Source organism: Peromyscus leucopus, chromosome X, assembly GCF_004664715.2.
Source record: "Peromyscus leucopus breed LL Stock chromosome X, UCI_PerLeu_2.1, whole genome shotgun sequence".
NCBI classification, from domain to species: Eukaryota; Metazoa; Chordata; class Mammalia; order Rodentia; family Cricetidae; genus Peromyscus; species Peromyscus leucopus.
In genome coordinates, this window is record NC_051083.1 from 95,332,887 (window position 1) to 95,352,516 (window position 19,630).

The window sequence follows — 19,630 nt, forward strand, 5'->3', positions numbered from 1 at the left end:
TATCTTTTTCTAGCACTTTATTTTGTTTTGTTCATTATATAAAATATTGTTCATATTCCTGTATCAACCTATCTACTACTGCCTACCACCCAGAAGTCAATAACCCTACAGAACATATTATTAAGGTACTGGAAATGGAAATTTTTTCAGGATTATTTTCTCTTTTATTTCATTTTTTAAGTGTGTGTGTGTGTGTGTGTGTGCATGTTAGAGCACACATGTGCAGGCATGTATATGTGAATCCAGGTACTCCCAGAGGTGCCCTGGAGCTGGAGTTACAGGTGGTTGTGAGCCGCACTGGAAATCAAACTTGGATCTTCTGGAAGAGCAAAACATGCTCTTAACCACTTAGCCATCTCTCCAGCTCCTATACTAGAAATTTTATGATCTAATACTTCCAACCAATATACTGCAAGAGTCAGAGAAACTTTTGAATGTTTTAAAAGTATACATTTTTATTTTTATTTATGTGTATATATGTGTGTAAGAGTATATGACACATGCATGTGTGTCCATGAAAGCCCGTAGAGGGTGGCAGATCCTCCAGAAATGGAGTTACAGATGATTATGAGCCACCCAACATAGGTGCTGGGAATTGAATTAGGGTCCTCTGGAAGAAAAAGCCATCACATTGAACTGCCAAGCAATCTCTCCATTCCTGGGACTTTTCAAATTGTGTACCTCTGTCCCCACAGCTTTTTGGCAGCATTAGGAATATATATGAAAATTAAGAAAAGATGAAAATTACTACAAAATGTGTTGACAAATACAAAACAATATATTTTAATTGTCTTAATTTCTATAAAATATGTATGAACATTTAAAGTAAAAACTGACCCTGTATTATGTGGTTCATGACATACATAAAGGTAATATACATTCAAACATTAAAGCAAAGAATATATATAGAGAGAAGCTAAAAAGAACAATGTGTTTACAAATTCCCGGTTTGGGGTAAAGTGGTATATTATGACAAGTTCAAAATGCATTCAGGACTTTCTAGAACAATTACTTAAAAAAATGAAGTATACCTAAAATGCAAATATAAGAAGGAAATTGAAGTCCCTCCACATAATTTTAGCCCAAAGGAAGGCAAGAAAAATGACCAGAATAAAAGAGAGGACTAGATGAGATGGACGATAAATAGCAGAGCAAACTCTGAACTATTTCAGTTGGTACCTCAATGTACTGAAGACTACAGTTACTAAGTACAGGTTGCAGAAAAATGGGGAAAAAACGCCAAAAAAAATGTATGCTGCCGGAAAGAAAACATTAAATCCATAAAATAAATAGATTGAAGGTGAAAAGATAGAAAAATACACACAATTGAATAAGAGGATGAAGTGGTGATATTATTATTGAATAAAATATAAATCAGGAAAATAAGTATTTCCAGAGTGAATGGTTTATAAATGATAAAAATGATGACCACACTATCATAAATGTACATGTGAGGCTGTATCCTGGAGCTGACTCATACTGGATCTGAGGAAGAAAATTTTACAGAATTCTGTCAACACTGGGTTTGCTGATATTACATGGGTAGGTAAAAAAGAAAAAAACTCATAATGGAAGTATTTACAAAACAGTAATCAGAAAATATTCAAAATTGTGTTTTTTTCACATAGAAATGTTATAAAGTATTTACTAACACACTAACATGTATACCTTTCCTTAACATTAGAGTATCAATGTACACAAAGAAGAAAAATCATAGAATTAAACAATAGAGAAAATTTAATGAAAAACACATTGAAAAGAATGTAGTAAGGATGAACCAAAGGCTGAGGGGCCCCCAGCCGGATCAGGCCCTCTGAATAGGTGAGACAGTTGATTGACTTGATCTGTTTGGGAGGCATCTAGGCAGTGGGACCGAGTCCTGTGCTCATTGCATGAGTTGGCTGTTTGAAACCTGGGGCTTATGCAGGGACACTTGGCTCAGTCTGGGAGGAGGGGACTGGACCTGCCTGGACTGAGTCTACCAGGTCGATCTCAGTCCTCGGGGAGGCTTTGCCCTGGAGGAGTGGAATGGGGGTGGGCTCGGGGGAAGGGGAGGGGGTGGGAGTGGGGAGAATAGGGGACTCCGTGGCTGATATGTAGAACTGAATGGTATTGTAAAATAAAATAAAAGGAAAAAAAAAAAAAAAGACTCGACCTCACACACCCCAAGAAAATCCAACCACTTTTCCTGGATTATCCCAATAAATATTTTCAGCATTAAAAAAAAAGACTGTAGTAAGGATATATAAGATCAAAAATGATCCTAACAATTAATCTTTCTGATAAACATAGTTGTACAAAAAAAACCCCTAAGTATCATCCAGAAGTACTTTAAAAGAATAGTGTGGAATGAATAAGTGTAATTCATTCCAGCTATGTTAAGATTTCTTCAATACTTATTTTAAAGCAATGTACCTTACTATATTAACAGAATAAAGGCATAAACAACACTCATTTCACCAGGCAAAAGAAATTGTTTTGAGAAAACTACATAATTGAAAATTCTAAACAATCAGGGGTACATATATTTGACTTAGAGATAGTATTAGACGTAAGTGAACTGTTTTGAATCCTTTTCTTTTAGAACCAGAAATATGGCAAAGATGTTGACCCTCCCTAACCAACTGCAGAGCCTATGTATGCATAATGATTGAAAAATAAAATAATATAAATAATAGGGGAGAAGGGAAGGCTCCTTCTTATAATAAATGTCAACCAGTAAGTATAGAAAGAATGTTAATATTATAAAATTATTGCCAGGCAGTGATGGGCACACACCTTTAATCCCAGTACTTGGAGACAGAGGCAGGTGGATCTTAGTGAGTTTGATGCCAGCATGGTCTACAGAGTGAGTTCCAGGACAGATAGAGGATACGATACAGTGAAACCCCATCTTGAAAAATCAAAAAAGAAAGAAGAAAAAATTATCAATTAGTAAGTAAAATAGTAAGAGTGAACTATAAAAAAAGACCCAAGAATGGTGTCTCACACTTTTATCTCAGCTCCTAGAAGGCTAAGGCAGGAGGATTGCTATGATTTGGGGGCCAGGCTTTACTACAAAATGAGTTATAGAACAGCCTGGGTTACAGAGTAAGATCGTATATCTCAAAAAAAAAAAAGAGCAAACTATTTCTATAGATGCAAATTATTTAAAAAACATGTACTAATTCTGTGGGACAAAGTAACTCACTGGTGAGGAAGCTACGTAGTTATCACTTCAGCAACATACTCAAAGTCAACATCACCAACAGTGGGATGGTCAACACTGTGTGTCTCCTGGATAAAGTGCACAAAAAGACTACATCACTCCTGGAATTATGTGGCTAAAGATGAATAAAATAAACCATGAGAATATTGGGCAAAGCCAGGTAGAGGGCAAATTTACCAATAACTGACCAGAATTCTTCAAAAACTATTAAGGTGAAGAAAGAGAAGTCTGAGAAGTTGTTACACCAAAGAAACCCTAAGAAATATACAACCAACTACAATATGGAAACCTATAGTGCAAACTGACATGGGAAGAATTGCATTATAATTGTATTGTATTAAGACAATTGATAAAATTAAAATATGGGCAGTAATTTAAATAACACATTGTATAAATGTTATATTGTCTGATTTGGATCATTGTACTGTAATGAAGTATAAAAATGTCCCTGGCTTTAGAAAACACATGCAAAAGAATTTAAAGGTGAAAGGACAATGTCTGTCACTTACCTTTAAATGACTCCAAATGTATAATATATAGGCAAAAGAGCAAACTGTAAGCAAGTGCTAAATCTGAGCAGACTATGTGCAAGTCCCCTGAAACATTCTTGAGGGTTCTTCCATAAAATTGAATTCATGCCCAAATTAAAACTCAACATACACACACACACACACACACACACACACACACACACACACACACACACACATCAAAAAGAGAAGGTGTGATGCACAACCCCCTATGTTGGCTTATCTCTTTATTCACACACTTATATTTTATCAGCTTCCATAGTTTGGGCCATTTTGTCTCTTTATTTTGAGTATAATTTTTAGGATTAGCATCTCAGGTCATAAAATCACTGTGAAATGGGCTATTTCAGCTGCCTTTGGTCCTCTTGGATTTATCTCTGATTATTTTCCCTTCATTCCAGGCACCAAAATCCTATGTAAGGGAAAAAAACACATCATGATAGTTCCTCTTAATCCTTAGGAAACCCCTTGTTCCCCATGGGCCACACCCCTTGTTTCCTTTCTTTCCTCACTTGTACTGTGGTCTGCAGGCAGTTGGTCCTCATTCAGATCTGTTGGCATGATTTACCTGCTTTGTAAATATGGAGAAATTTACTGTTAGTAGCATTTGAAGGAACCAAAGACAGTATCCACAAATCTTTCATGGACTCCAATCCAAGTTCAAGGAGGAGACAAAAATTTAAATGGCTTAGAAGAGATCATGCCTGACTTATTTATAGGCTGCTTCCTTGAGTAAACCATCCAAGGACACTTTGAACATAACCAGTGGAGTTAGGAAAACACCATATTTCAAACACTAATTATCAGGTGAATCATCAAGGTCTGAAAAATGGGCATATTGATGATTATGGTATACTTAATTGATAATTATCTTAATAGGCATCATTTTATAAAGAAGTTATGAGCCAGGAATATGCAAGATGCATTTTGTGCATTGTCTCTTAATTCTCTTCCTGATATAGGAGGGAAGGCAGTAAAAAGCAGACAAACATTTTGCAAATAGGGACATGAAGGCTCAGGGAGTTTGGGTGATAGGCGCAAATTAATAAAGCTCCTTCTTTGATTCAGATTCAGTGTTTTCCACTTTCCTACCTTTGCCATTGTGTCACAGAATCATACCAAGCTAGTAATAACAAATCTGCCCTTCTCCTGTACAGGTTTTCTAAGGTTGCCTCATTCTGGATGGTCACTGTTAATTACTTAGAAGAAAGTATTGGTTTGAATAGGAATGAATAGAAATGAGGGTTTCTCGTACCATTTCAAACACATCACTTGCACTTGATTTGATAGACTTAATGTCCCCAAAATCTCCAGGAGGGAACTTCTTCAGCCACACCCAGTCACCCTGGAAAGAAAAGGGATAGAACACTGATAAGATTCAGTTGTCGGCAGCTAGAGCAATGTGCCTTCCACATAAAAGCCTTAGAGTAAAATTACCACTACAAGTCGATTTTGTTTTCTCCTCCCCACCCTCTACACCAAAGAAATTCCACATTCCGGGTTAAAATGAACTCATACAAAGTAGCTAAAGTTAAAAGTGTCAAGGCACTCAGAGCAGGGGAATAACCCACATGTATGCAGATCCCAGGAAATACAAGGATAGCACTCGGAAATGTCTTCCTTAACTAACTGCAGAAAGTTGCTAGGTCATTTCACTTAGTCATAGCTAAGTGATGTGGGACTGGGCTCACGTCGATTAATGGTGATGGCTGGTGATTGCAATTCCCACTGCCTTGAGGCATCTGTAGTGGGAAACGCAAGGCAGGAGATGGAGTGCCACAAATGTCTGCAGCATTTACCTTAACTCATTTTTCTCTTGTGTGACAGACAGGCCATGGGGTCAAGGTGGGGGCTCTCTTACACATTCATCGTAAATTGACTGATTTAAACGTAGATTAAACATTTTTAATTTTGATTCATATGTGTACTGCTACAGTAACAAGTCATCTAGACCCTTTCCAAAGTCTCTTTCCAACTTTTGCCATTCATAATAATTTTATTTTTTTAGTTGAAGTGTTTGTACGTCTAATGGGATAATTTGATGCATGTATACAATGTGTAAAGATCAAATCTGAGTAATTAAAATTGATTCTTAACTTTTGCAACACAAAAGTACAATTTTTAAGGTCACTGTCAATTCAAACTCAATTATTTTGTTGTCTTTCTTCACTTTTGCTGCCAGTACCTGATAATTTTCTTCTGCATGCATAGCCTCAAGGAGTCATCAGTCATCAAGCCCTACTTAGTTCTGTCCAACCAAAATTTTTTTAAAAGCAATATAAATATAGATTCCTTTTCCTCTGTGATAATGATAATGTCTTACACTGTGCTCCCTAGTCTTCGAAGTGCCTGCACATCTATTACCTATAGCCTGGAGAGTCCATTTCAGGCTGCACCTACTTGTCATCAAGGAGAGATAATAAAGCAGAGAGCTCTGTGCAATCAAATTGTGAAAATAGGAATGTGTAACCACTCTCTTATTAAGGAATATACCCAGCTGTAGCTGTTCATCTGGAAAGCTGCTAGAGGCAAAGGCTAATGGTAGCTGCCGGCATCACAGTAACTCTCCTGCATTTTGTATTACAAAGCATCTCCTAGCCAAGGAGTTCAAAGTCTCTCAACTAGGGAATGACTCTAGATTTGTCCAGAGCTGGACAAATCTGTGAGAGCCAAGCTCATTGCCCACAAAGCTCAGAAAGGCAATGTGGCATGAGTTGGTGCCTGCAGCAGAACAGACAAAGTGGGACCCTGGACCAGCTGAGTTCCACAGAACACCTAGAGAATCACAAAGTGCAGAGTTGGGACCTGTAGTCTGGATGTTATCAAGTCCTCTCCGTAATTCTGAACTATGTTCAAGTTTGCAACCTAAAGCCCAGCCTTTCCCCTGGCCTTATCTCTGTGATGCTTCCTTCATTCATGGCCTCTCCATTTGCCTCACACTAAGCTTCTCTTATCAAATTCTGCTCCCAGGCAGGGATCTAAAACTCATTCAGAGAAGTCAAGAGAACTGCTGTGTGGTGGTGGTGGTGGTGGTGGTGGTGGTGGTGGTGGTGGTGGTGGTGGTGGTGGTGGTGCACGGCTTTAATCCCAGCACTTGTGAGGCAGAGGAAGGCAGATCTCTGTGAGTTCACAGCCAGCCTGAGCTACAGAGTGAGATCCTGGCCAGGCTCCACAGCTACACAGAAAAACGCTGTCTCCAAACAAACAAAAGTCAAGAGGATCTGCCACAAGCTTAATTATTTTATATCTCAAAGGATTTTGCCCTTTACAGCCATCAAAGGTTAAGCCTTAAGATGATAGAACAAAACTCTAACTGGAATTTTTGTATAATGCACACTAATGTTTTTTTTGTTTTTGTTTTTTTAAAAGCCTCCTCAGCCCCTTGGCAACTGTCACTTGGCCCTCAGTAACTACCAGCTGCTATAGCACCTTAGTGCTAATTAGATAATGATGTTTTCCCTCAGGTGGAAAAAGAAGCCCTAATTCTTTGAGTATATAAGTGTGCACTTTGTTTTTGGGCAGCAACCTTGGGTACATAAATGCACGCACATTTTACAAGCATGCATGTTCCACACTCACATTTGCTCACCCGCACCCTGGTCACAAAGGAGCACATCCCACTGGTAGTGTGTACATTCTGTATATCACCAAGGTCTCCCTGCCAAGGGAAGCCTCTTTTAGGAGGTATAGAGTCTGACTATCAGGGTGGGAGAAACAAACTGGACTTAGGGGCCCATGATAGGAGAAAGAGGCAACCTCAAGGAATTTCTGAAGCAAAATAATGACTGAATAATATGCATAATCAGTAATGATGGTATAGAGATAGATGTGAGGCTTGACACCCTACCCATTCCAAAACTAGACCCAGAAACCAGAATGTCTGCATCTCCTTCTGTACAACTCACATTTAAGTTAGAACATATTGTCACTGCGAACAGAACCCTCATAGATGTGATGCCCTCATATGGTGTACAATCTGAACATCAGTTAATTACTAACAGCTCTGTCTGTCTTACAGGTCATACATGATACCTTCTTAAATGGAGTTAGCTCCATCAGAGACATAGGTTGTTGACCTTCTATTTGGATTATTTACTGCCAGAGTAGCTAAGAACAGTTTTCCTGTCAAATCACTAAATTTGAGGTCAGGAAAGGGTCTTACATACACATAACTCAATCTCATACCTCCATAAAGAACCCAGAACAATAACAGCACCAATATCTTCCAGTGCCCACTTTGTTCCTCTTTTCCCTACCAGGCTCCCCATGTTTGGAGTATTTGATTTGCTTACATTTTGGTTCTCACACAATCCGTAAGCAGATTTATATTGCATCTGTGTGCATCCTTGTTCATGAAAAATGAGGGGAAAGGAGGAAATGGGGAGGTTTTCACATGGACTAAATAGCTTTTGTTTGGGACTTTTAAAACAGATTGATAAAATATTTCACTTATCACTTACTTTTTAATTAAGAGAAAGAACCATTAAGTTCAATTCATGGAAGTTTTTTGAACTAATTTAAAGTCTATCTGTTTTGCACTAAGGCCATTGTGAATTAACTAAAATAAGAGAACAGATCCTAAACACAACTCTTCTTCAAGCTCAAGGGTAGCCTTAGCAGATCCACTTAATCAGTCTTCTCTTCAGCTTTCCCGCCTTTAGAGCAAGGTACCAGATGAGTTCTCCAGGATTTGTTACTTTAATGATCTATAGCTCCATGATGAGAGACAATGGCTGACGGAAGGGAGAGGGGTAGAGGGAGCTCAGTGTTATAGGAAGGAAGAAAAAGAAAAGGTTCTGAGCATGGTAAATGAGTGCATGGAGAAAGAAGACTCGAGGAGCAACACATGGGGAGAGGCTAAGAGTTAGAAGGTTGTAGCAGGAATCTTAACAGTTTTTATTAATAAAAATCAAACCTTAGGCCAGTTATTGGGGTGAACTCTAGGAGATCAGAGAGACAGAACAAGCCACAGCTAACCTCACCTGGCCAACTTCTCAGCTGATCCTGTTTTCTCAGACTGGAAGCCTCTGTGTCCTCATATCTGAATGGCTCTCAGCTGAACTGCTGCTCGAAAGCCTGAATGCTTAACCAGCCAAATGCTTCTAGTTCCTGGTCCTCATGCCTTATATACCTTTCTGCTTTCTGCCACCACTCCCTGGGATTAAAGGCTCACTTCTTGGAATTAAAGGTGTGAGTCACCATGCTTAGCTGTATCTTGTATGCTTGCCTAGCTCTGCCTCCCAAGTGCTGGGATTAAAGGTGTGTGCTACCACTGCCTATCCTCTATGTTTAATATTGTATCTGTTCTGTCTCTGACCCCAGATAAGTTTATTAGGGTGCACAATATTTGGGGGAACACAATACCACCACAGAAGGTGCCCAAAAAGGAAGCAGAAGATGAACTCGGGGACATCTCCTGGATTTGGGTCAGGATCACATTGCTTCCTACCTCATCTCTCCAGAACCCCAGACTCCGGTTATTAGAGCAGATCATGACAAATGCCTAACAGCATCTGCTGTCGCTGCTGTCTCCCACGCTGGTCAGCTCACCTGGCTCTGTTTTCTATATTCAAAGAATATAGAAAATATCTGTGAAAGGTTACACATCTGTACATGAATCAGAGTATGACTATTGTGTCGCTCAATACAATGTGTGGGACCCCCTAGATAAAAAGCCTGTCTTTGGCTATTGACCATCTACAAGCCTATTATGTGGAAATTCCAGGAATCCCAGGTACAGTTCTCCCATTTGGTTGGTTGGTTGGTTGGGATTGTTTGTTTCTTTGACTTTGCACGTGCGTGCAGTAGCAGTAGTACTAATTCATGTGTGGGAAGTTCATGTGCACTTGTGTTCATGTGCATGTGGCAGCCAGAGGTTGAAGTTGGTTATCTTTCTCAATTGCTCTCTGCCTTATGTTTTGTGACAGGTCTCTTACTAAATCTGGAGACTGAAGACTAAACTAGCTGGCCAGAAAGCCCCAGGACTCTGCCTATCTCCAACTCCTGATTGGCAGGATTATAAACACACACTGTTGTACTCAGGTTTTTTTAATGGGTTCCAGCAGATTAAACAAAGGTCTTTGTGCTTCTGTGGAAAACAGTTTACTGACTGAGCATTCTTCCCAGTAAAGGGTTATCATTATGCAGCTCTAACTTGTTTAGTAACTACTATGTAGTTCAGGCTGTACTCCTGTAACAATCCTCCTGCCCTAGTCTCCCAAATGCTAGGATTACAAGTATGTATCACCATGCTTGGCTACAGTAACATGGATTATGGAAAACTGACTTGTTTGCAACAGAATCTACTGGATGCAGAAACCTCAAAAACTTCCAATAGAGGACCATTTGAGCAAGCTGCTGAATTTTTTTTTTTGTTTGTTTGTTTTTGGAGACAGGGTTTCTCTGTGTAGCTTTGGAGCCTGTCCTGGAACTCACTCTGTAGCCAAAGCTGGCCTCGAACTCACAGAGATCCGCCTGGCTCTGCCTCCCGAGCGCTGGGATTAAAGGCGTGCGCCGCCACCGCCGGGCGAACTTTTTGTTTTTAATCTACTGATTCAATTGACTTACACTCTATCTTAGATATCTCTTTAACCTCAGCCAGGGAGTTTTGTAGACTGTCTTTCTTCCTTTACACCTTAATCTCAGCCTAATATTTACTTCACTATATGGTATTATTGTTATTAACACCCTCCTGGGGCTGGAGAGATCACTCAGGAGTTAAGAGCACTAGCTACTCTTCCAGAGGACCTGGGTTCAATTCCCAGCACCCCTGTGGCAGCTTACAACTGTCTGTAACTCCAGTGCCAGAAGATCCAACACCCATTTCTGGTCTGTGTATATACACACAGGTGGTGTAGATATAAATGTAGGCAAAACAGCCACACGCATAGATAGATAGATAGATAGATAGATAGATAGATAGATAGATAGATAGATAGATAAATGTCTTTTTTTTTAAAAAAAAAAAAAGAGCATACTCCTTTTGTGAAGATAAAGATCCCCCCCCATGAATTGACTGACCAGCAGTCATTTATGGAAAGTTATATAATCAGCTTCATGTTCAACTTCCAAAACAAGAAAATATCTGACAAAATCTTCAAGGGCAGTAACAGGCTTTTATTTTTCTTTCTCGATTCTACACTGTAAACTTTCAACCCACCAATAAAGTATACCATGATTGAACACATTAATTTGTCCACTGAATCAAAGAATCATAGCAGAGCCATGCCAGATGTGGCCTTGGAGGCTTCTCTCTCTAGAAATTACCAAACCTGGCTGCACATATCTAAAAGTATATCAATTGGCTTAAAACATACATCAATACCTGGTTGCAGGTCCCTACCAACTGAATACCAACAAGAATCAACTGGTAAGAATGGGAGTTTGAACATGGCTCTTTTTTCATTTTAAGTTTCAGAGGGCAATTTTAATGCATCCCTGGGATTAAGAACTCACTTCAATTTCTAATTTGGTAAATGAAAAGTGAAGGTTATTGATACTTCCTTCAGAATGTTGTTGGTGTATTGCGACTGTAAAGACCTAAGTTCACACTGTTTGACATTCCAAAGCTATTGGATCACTTCTGCCTTTAGTTTTTCATAGAGGAGATTCTTCAAAATCTCAAGCTCACATTTGAAACAAATCCCCTCATTGATTAGATTAAATCACAGTAAAATCCAGAGGTTTCCTGCTTCAAATTAAGATAAAACTCTCACCCTCAGGTATACAGAAAGACCATGTGTGATGCTAATTTGGTGTGTAGTCATAGGCAATCCACTTGTGAAACTGGACAATTCATATGTGTGTGTGTGTATATTATATATATATATATGTATGTATATGTTTATGTATTTATTATGTATATATATAAACAAGAATTTATTTATCACAGTTCTAGAGGCTGGAAAGTTCAAGGTCAAGGGATAGTAGATTCAGTTGTTGAGTGAGAATTGCTGTTTATGTCCAAGATGGTGTTTTCACATCCTTTGAAGTGGAGAAATATTGTGTTGTCCCATGGTGGAAGGCAGAAGGGCAAGCAGGCCAAATGCTGTACAAAGTTTTGTTTATAAGGATTTTACTCACATTGATTGAATCACTTTTTAAACTCTCATCTCTTTTTATTGACACATATTCATTGAACACAATGATAAGTTTCATAAAGACAAGTTCTTTCAAGAATATTCTGTACTTTAACCACAGTCATGCCCTCATATCCTCCTTCTCTCCCTGCCACTAATCTCCTCCCTTCCCCCGAGTCTTCTACACTCATGTCATATACCTCTATATATGTTTATACATTTCTAAAAGTTCTAGGATCCATAAATGAGAGAAAACACATGATATTTGTCTGAGTCTCACTTTTTCACTTAATATCTCAGGCTATTACAAATGTCATGATATTGGTCACTAAATTTTAACACCTAAAGTTTGGAGGTAACATGTTATTTATTTGATGGAGGAGAATATTCTTAGAAAATCCATTGCAGTAAACAATCTGAATTCTTCCCTGTTTTAGACTTCTTTTACAGTTCCTATTGAAGGTGAGCGTGTCTGCTGCTCTCAGGAGTGTCTCCAAACACAACAAGGGAAGCACACTGGGAAAGCCTCACTTAGGAGGGACAGAAGGCCTCACTTAGGAGGGACAGAAGGATGCTCTAGTTTCCCTTTACCCCCTGCTTAATGTTTTCCTCCTGAGAAGAAACAGCTCATCTCTACAAGTGATGTAAGATTTGTTCTGGTTGCCAAATCTTAATATCTAAGAACAATGGGGAGGAGGTGACCTCGTAAATCTTGAAAGACAGAAACTTCAAAGGGATATTTCTATTTTATAAAACCGAAAGTAACCTGTTATTCCCAAAGATAGTACAGGTGAATAAAAAGAAAATTTTTAAAGTTTCAATGTCACCAGAAGGTTACAAGTGTAGGAAAAGCAACTAGACTTTGAAGATTCCCTCCAAACTTCACCCCACATATCTGTATCTCTAGACATCTCACACCAAACAAGTAACTCAGGCAGTCATTTCTTCTATTACATATAGTGTTGTGGGATGACTGGCCCATTTAACTATGTGGGTCTCAGGTCTTTTCCCCACAAACCTAATAAATGCATTGAGTTGAAGTAGCAATGAAGTTTCAAGTAGAAGATCAGTTGCTGGGGAAAATCACTGTCAAAAACATCAGTCAAGAAAGCTTGTAAATAGACACAGACAGGAAGACTTGGGGGAAAACAACTGACTCTTCAATGACAGCGTTGCTTTAAAAGCCTAGGAGGCTGCAGAGTGAAGACCTTTTACATGTCTTACCTCGTAGATTGCTATGTTGGAGTTCTCATAAGTAGCTGGAGTTAGACTGCCTGAAGAAAAGGACAGCCTTGGGGACCTCCCACTTTGAACTTCTGAGATAATCTGGAAGCTTACACTGGCACGACTTCCTCTCTGTGAAAGGATTAGGGGGAAAAAGGTTATAAACAACATTGTCATTATTTAAAACCAATTCATTATAACCATTCAGAACACTTTTTAGGCTATGGTTGAAAACTGACTTAAATTCTACATACCACCAAGGAACGGTTAACATTGCCAAGTATTTTTTTCTCCAAGATAACTTGCTTTTTTAAAATTAAAATATAATTACATCATTTTCCTCCTTCCCATTCTTCCCTCCATCCCTTCCTTTGTATCCCCAATTGCTCTTTCTCAAATCCATGGCTTCTGTTCTTTAGTTGTTGTTACATATATATTTGTGGATGTGAATTCCTAAAGGTAAAAATACAACCTCCTCAGTCCCTATAATGTTACTTGTTTGTTTTAGACTGGGTCTCATTGTATGGTTTATAATGCATAATCTCCTGCATCAGCCTGTCAAGTACTGGGATTACAGGTACGCAACACACCACCCCTGGATCCCAGAGAGAATTTGAGGCAAGAAAGAATACCTGTCACTAATTTAACCTGGAATCCTCATTTTACAGACATGAAATTTAGACCCAAATGGTGAAATATTTTCCAAATATCATCTTGTCAATCATTTAGTTATGAGAAATGTGGTTATAGAGAAATCAAAACTTTTAAAAATAGAACTAGGGGATAACTTCAGTCCCTCACTCCCAGTACTGGCTCCATTTTGTTCTGCTCTGCCAACTGGCATTGTTCTTTCTGAAGATGAGATTAACGACAGAAGGCCTCCCACCGAGCAATTAAGTTGACACAGAGTAAGTGGGTTATGGGCCCATGATAAGTGTGAGGCTGAAGTAGGCCAGATTCTTTATTCCTTGATTTTACTTAGACACACAGTCTGAAAGGGGGAGCTGCAAGCTTCCCAGTTGAAGGACAAAATCAAGAGAGTTCTCTACAATCTGTATTAATCTTTACAGATAAGCTCTTATATCTTCAAATAAGCCAGTAGACTTATTTTATGTGAAGATGGATTAAATCAACAGGTACCTCAATCTTTTTCTCTATAGTTCTTAAAATGTCATTTAAAGGAATTACAATGAATAGAAAATAGCAGATATCATTGTTATTATCTAGGCAAGGCCCCCAATAACACCATTTATTCATTTCTTATTAATTACTTTTATTACTAGTTGTCATAGTAGTGTTTCCATTATTTTGAAACAAAGTCTCACTCTGTAGAACAGGCTGGCCCTAATAACATAATTCTCCTGCCTCTGCCTTCATAGGACCAAGATTGCTGGCACATACCAACAGAGCTCAGCTTCTCTTCTCTCCTTTTTATAAGGAAGAAAAAGACAGCTCAAGAATACAGGGGTTAAAGAAGGACTTTGGTGTTATAGTTCCCTGTCCTGCAGTCTTTCTTACCATCATGCTTTCTATCAGTCTTGCTTGCCAATAAGAATTTATCCACGGGGCTGGAGAGATGGCTCAGAGGTTAAGAGCACTGACTGCTCTTCCAGAGGTCCTGAGTTCAATTCCCAGCACCCACATGGTGGCTCACAACCATCTGTAATGAGATCTGGCACCCTCTCCTGTCTACATAATAAATAAATATTAAAAAAAAAAGAATTTATCCTAAGTACTTTCTAACATTTCGATTACAATGGTCCTTCATCAACTGAAAATAATTGGTTGCCTTAGCCTTGACTTAAGTTCTTTTGGTACCAAAACTATGACAAAGTCTGAAGAAAATGTTCTGAAATTTTAGCAGCTCAAGACTTAAGCGCACATGTAAAACCTGACTCTTCACATAACCCCTCCATCAACCTGCGCTCCCTCCAACCGAGCAAGGCCAGGGAGCCATCTACTCCCCTTCTAGTCTTTATTTTCACATCTCGGCAAAAGCACGTAGATGTGTATTAAGACATAGACCTCTCTGTGAAGGGCAAGGGAGAAAGTGATAAAATCTGCCAAAATCCACATACACTTGGATTTCAGCTTCACTTTCTTCTCAAACCTTCTTTTTCTGACCTGACTTCTCCTGCCCTGCCAGTTTTTCTAGACTGAATTAATTCCGTATTTCTCCAAGAGTTTACACTTTCAGACATTCCTTTTGGATGGAATTCTTGGCTTGGTTTCTTGACTGATTAAACACAGCCAGCTGCAAGTTTGTGACTGCAGAGCAATTAAGCAAAATGTATGCTTCCCCTATCTGTTCCACTCAGAAGCCTTGACAGAAGCCAAATGCCAAAAGGGGACTTGGAGGCCAGAGCTACGTTCTTCTAGGGTAATACCATTCTTTTCCACTTAGACCAAAACACTTAAACAAGCATTAACACTCCCTAAGGGGCTATCGATATTTGCTGTCTTTTTCTCACTCTTACAGTAAAAAATTGTAGTGATGTCTTTATTCTCTTCCGGTCAAAATGTATGCCTAAATGAAACGCTCTATCATTGTGTGTGCTGTCATAAACCCTAGGCATTCTGTCTGTCTGTGTGTCTGTCAGTAGCACTCACTGCTGTGTTTTTTATGACATTTTTCCAAGTCCTGGCACACTTTTGACACACAAGTGCAGTTTATATATTAGTATAAATGAGAAGGCACGTGGATGGATATTTATTACAGAATTTACTTTGCTATTACAAGATCTCTGCATTGAAAAGGCCAATTTAGGCCCCAAATTGAGCATAGTTATTGTTTTTGCTACTTTAGAACACCACATCCAGGCAGCTGTCAAGAACTGTCAGGCTGACATGGGTAAAGCCAAATTAATAAGGGTTTGGGAATAAACTGTATGCTCTGACCGAAACTTTAGTACATTCATCTCTGTTTTCACAATGACTTTTATGACTGATCACATTTCTAGATAAAAAAAATTAACAAGACTGAATTATTTCATCTTAGAATCAAGTCACAAATTGGGATTGCTTCACAGCTTTCGTGTCAGGGTCTGCACTTTCTCCTGCTTCAGTTGAGGAATTTCATACAAAGAACACTGAGTCTTGAGTTTGAAAAACCCAGACCGATCCACCACCATGACTGCTGGTGTCCTCTGGTGGTTTCAGAAACGGAAATGAATTTTTGTGGCATGAAAATAGTAGAGATTTCAGCCAAAGTAATAGGTCTGCCTTTCATCAGCACATTTCTAGGGAGGTGATATTCACCTTCCAAAACCATCTGAGGATTTAAACCAGAGGATTCTAAATGGGAAACGAAGCAGCTAGCTCATCCGTTCATTCGATCAACCATACAGGACATTATCACCTAACTCCATTCTTCATACAGCCAACTAATCACATGTAACTTTTAGTGTCATTTTTAAGCAGGTGACCAGTTTGCCACTGAGGTAACCAGTTCTTAAATCTGGTGTAGTCAAATGACAGCAGTAAAGGGCACGTGGTGTCTCTGTGTCTTCTCTCGACATCTTGCCACCCCACAGTACATGCAAAGATCGGTGTCATTATTGCAGCCAAATAAACTAGCATAAGGAACCACACCAGCTCCCTTGACAAAAATCCCACACCCCCACCCCTACCCCGCATGCTCTCTTTCCATGCTTCTGTTTATGCTGTTTCCTCTGCCTAGAATATCTATCTCTCAGGGCCAGAAAGACAGGATGGAAACTGAATAAAACCACAGAAAACATGTCTTTTACAAAAAAATGTAACTACTCACTACTAAATTTTGGCCGACTGCCAACAGTTAAAAAATATATTGATGATAATTATACAACTTTATAGAGCACAGTATGATGCTGTTCATAGATACATACATTGTATATTTCTCAAATGAGGATACTTAAATTGCTTGTCATCTCAAACATTTATCATTTCCTTGTGATGAGAACATTCAAACCCCTATATTCTAATTATTTTGGAGTGTATCACACAACAATGCTAGCTTGCAATCACCCTTTTGTGATAAATGCCAACACTTACAACCCAACTTTTACAAAAGCTCATAAATCCAGATTTTTTTATGTGTAATTTCAAACCTTGCTACTAATTTCTCCTGGGAGGGTCAAAGCAAAATGATTGATAAGCAGTCTGCCATCTAGGACATAGACAAATTCTACCTTCCCTTCTTTTAAGCCTCAGCTTTGGATGCGGATCTCTGAAAAGGCTCCTTCCACTAATCTGACTTCTCTGAAGTCCTATTCAATCTCCAGCTCATTTGTTCAATTTGGCATTTATTGATTTCCTTGCATGACTTCATTGTCTTTAACTTGACTAGAATGCCCCAGAAGGTAAGGACTACATGTAATCTCAGAAAATGTGTCCCAGGGACAGTAGCAGGTCCTTAGGAAGATTACCTAATATAACACAAATATAAGCAGGACTCTTGTGAAACTCAACCCTCTATAATGAGTTGAATCATTGTTTTCCAAACTTTTATTTACAACTGTGAACAGGTTGTGTGTTAGAGGCTAATGTAAAGTTTCCCTAAAAGGGGTTATATGAAGTCTAAGCTAAACTATTGCCCAGAGTAGACTATGTTCACTTTCAGAACACAGTGCTAAATCAGCATTATCTAACTGAAATAGAACATGAAGTATATATGTAATTTTAATTAATAATTAATACTCAAACATATGTCATGATATAAATTAATTAATTGATATATTACATAATGCATAATAAACAAATCTGAGTAACATTTAGATATCCTTAAATATATATATATATATATCATTTCCTTTTTTATCTTTTCTTTTTATTCTCTCATACAATACTCATTTCTTTTTTAATTTATTTTAATTTTATGAATTTGTCTGTGTGTACGTATACGCATGCTACATGCTTGCAGGTGCCTGTGGAGCACTGAAGAGTGTGTTGGAGCCCCTGGAGCTAGAGTTACAGGGAGGCTGCTGGACATGGGTGCTTGAAAATAAATTCAGGCCCTCTACAAGACCAATACAGCTTTTAAGTGCTGAGCCGTAATTCTATTCCCCTATATTATTTCTTTATGTCAGTAACCATTGGCCTCCTCTTTTTCTTTTCTTTCTTTTTTCTTTTTTGTATACTATGCAGTAAGTTTAAATTACAGTCACTCAAGTGTTCTATAGAACACTAGAATTTATTCCTCCTGTCTAACTGTAATGTGATACCAGTTATCTAATCTCTAGTTCCCTGCGTTCTACCTTCCTTGTGGTGGTATTGTGTTCCCCAAAATATTGTGTATTCTAATAAATTTATCTGGGTCAGAGAACAGACAGCACTAATAAAAGCTAGAAAATGGTGCACTCACACTTAATCTAGCATTCAGAGATAGAAATCCCTTGATCTCTGTGATTCAAGCACATTGAAACAGCCAAGCATGGTGACACACGCCTTTAACAGAAAGCAGCCTTAATCCAGGAGTGGTGGTAGAAAGTAGAAGAATAAAGGCGTGAGAACAGAAACTAGAGGTTTGCTGTTAAGCATTTGCTGGTTAAGCATGTGGCTGGTTAAGCTTCAGCTTTTGAGCACATCAGCTGAGACCCATTCAGATGAGGACTCAGAGCCTCAGTCTAGAACAAAACCAGCTGAGATCCAATGAGTAGCTGTGGCTTCTCTGTCTTCTGATCTACAGCATGACCAATAACTCGCCTCAGGTTTGATTTTATTAATAAGAACTCTTAAAAATCCTGCTATACTTCCTACCCTCTGGGATCACTCATCCATTCTCCTAATTCTACATATGAGCAGGATCATGTGATAGTGCCTTGCTATATCTGACTTATTTCCTTTAGCATCACATCCTCTAGTTCAATCCATGTTGCTGCAAACAACAGATTTTGTTCTTTTGTGGCTGAAGAATATTCCATGACACATATGTAACTATGTGTGTTCTAACAGTCATAGTAAAACATAAATTAAAATAGATAAAATAATTTAATAATATGCTTTCTTTAACCCCATATATCTAAAATAGTTTTTGTTTATAATCAATTTTTTTTACAAATTTTTGTGAGATATTTTATGGGTTTTTATACGAAGTGTTCTAAATGCAGTGTGCATTTTACTCTTGTGTTTTTGGTTGTGAGCCTAGCCTTTTAATGGCTAAACCATCTCTCCAGTCCATCCATTTTCATAATTGAAACTAACTAAATGACTTATATTCAATGGTAACTTGTAGCTTCTGGCTATGATATTGGGCAATATAGCCAAGAAAAGGGGCTACTTACCTTACTGCCAAAGTGGGGATTAATAAATGTCACATCTTCCAAAGTCAGTAGAATTCTGTTGGGTCCTTTAATCAACTGGATTTTATTTATACGTCGCCTGAAACAAATATGAAATAAAATAGGGGACAAGATGTTTTTGCAGACTCTGAGGGGATCTGCTTTACCATAATATCTGCAGCAAAGGGAATCAGCAACTTACTGTTGTATAGGGATAGTATCTCAGACTGATAAAATAGTGACCTCCCATCAGGAGCACATTCAAAACACCTGTAAATAATTTTAAGGAATTCTGCATAGTTCGTACACTATGCACCCTAATAATCTTAAGGT

At 38.5% G+C, this 19,630-nt stretch overlaps 1 protein-coding gene across 1 annotated transcript in view; it reads right to left on the reverse strand.

Annotated features, from left to right (window-relative positions):
- Nucleotides 1-19,630, reverse strand: part of Gucy2f (guanylate cyclase 2F, retinal) — an 85,288-nt gene that overhangs the window by 33,710 nt on the left and 31,948 nt on the right. The window contains exons 5-7 of the mRNA XM_028876901.2: nt 19,301-19,397; nt 13,041-13,172; nt 4,994-5,083 (exon numbers count right to left, since the gene is read on the reverse strand). Of these exons, the coding sequence (XP_028732734.1) occupies nt 4,994-5,083; nt 13,041-13,172; nt 19,301-19,397 (319 nt within the window). The remainder of the gene's footprint in view (nt 1-4,993; nt 5,084-13,040; nt 13,173-19,300; nt 19,398-19,630) is intronic.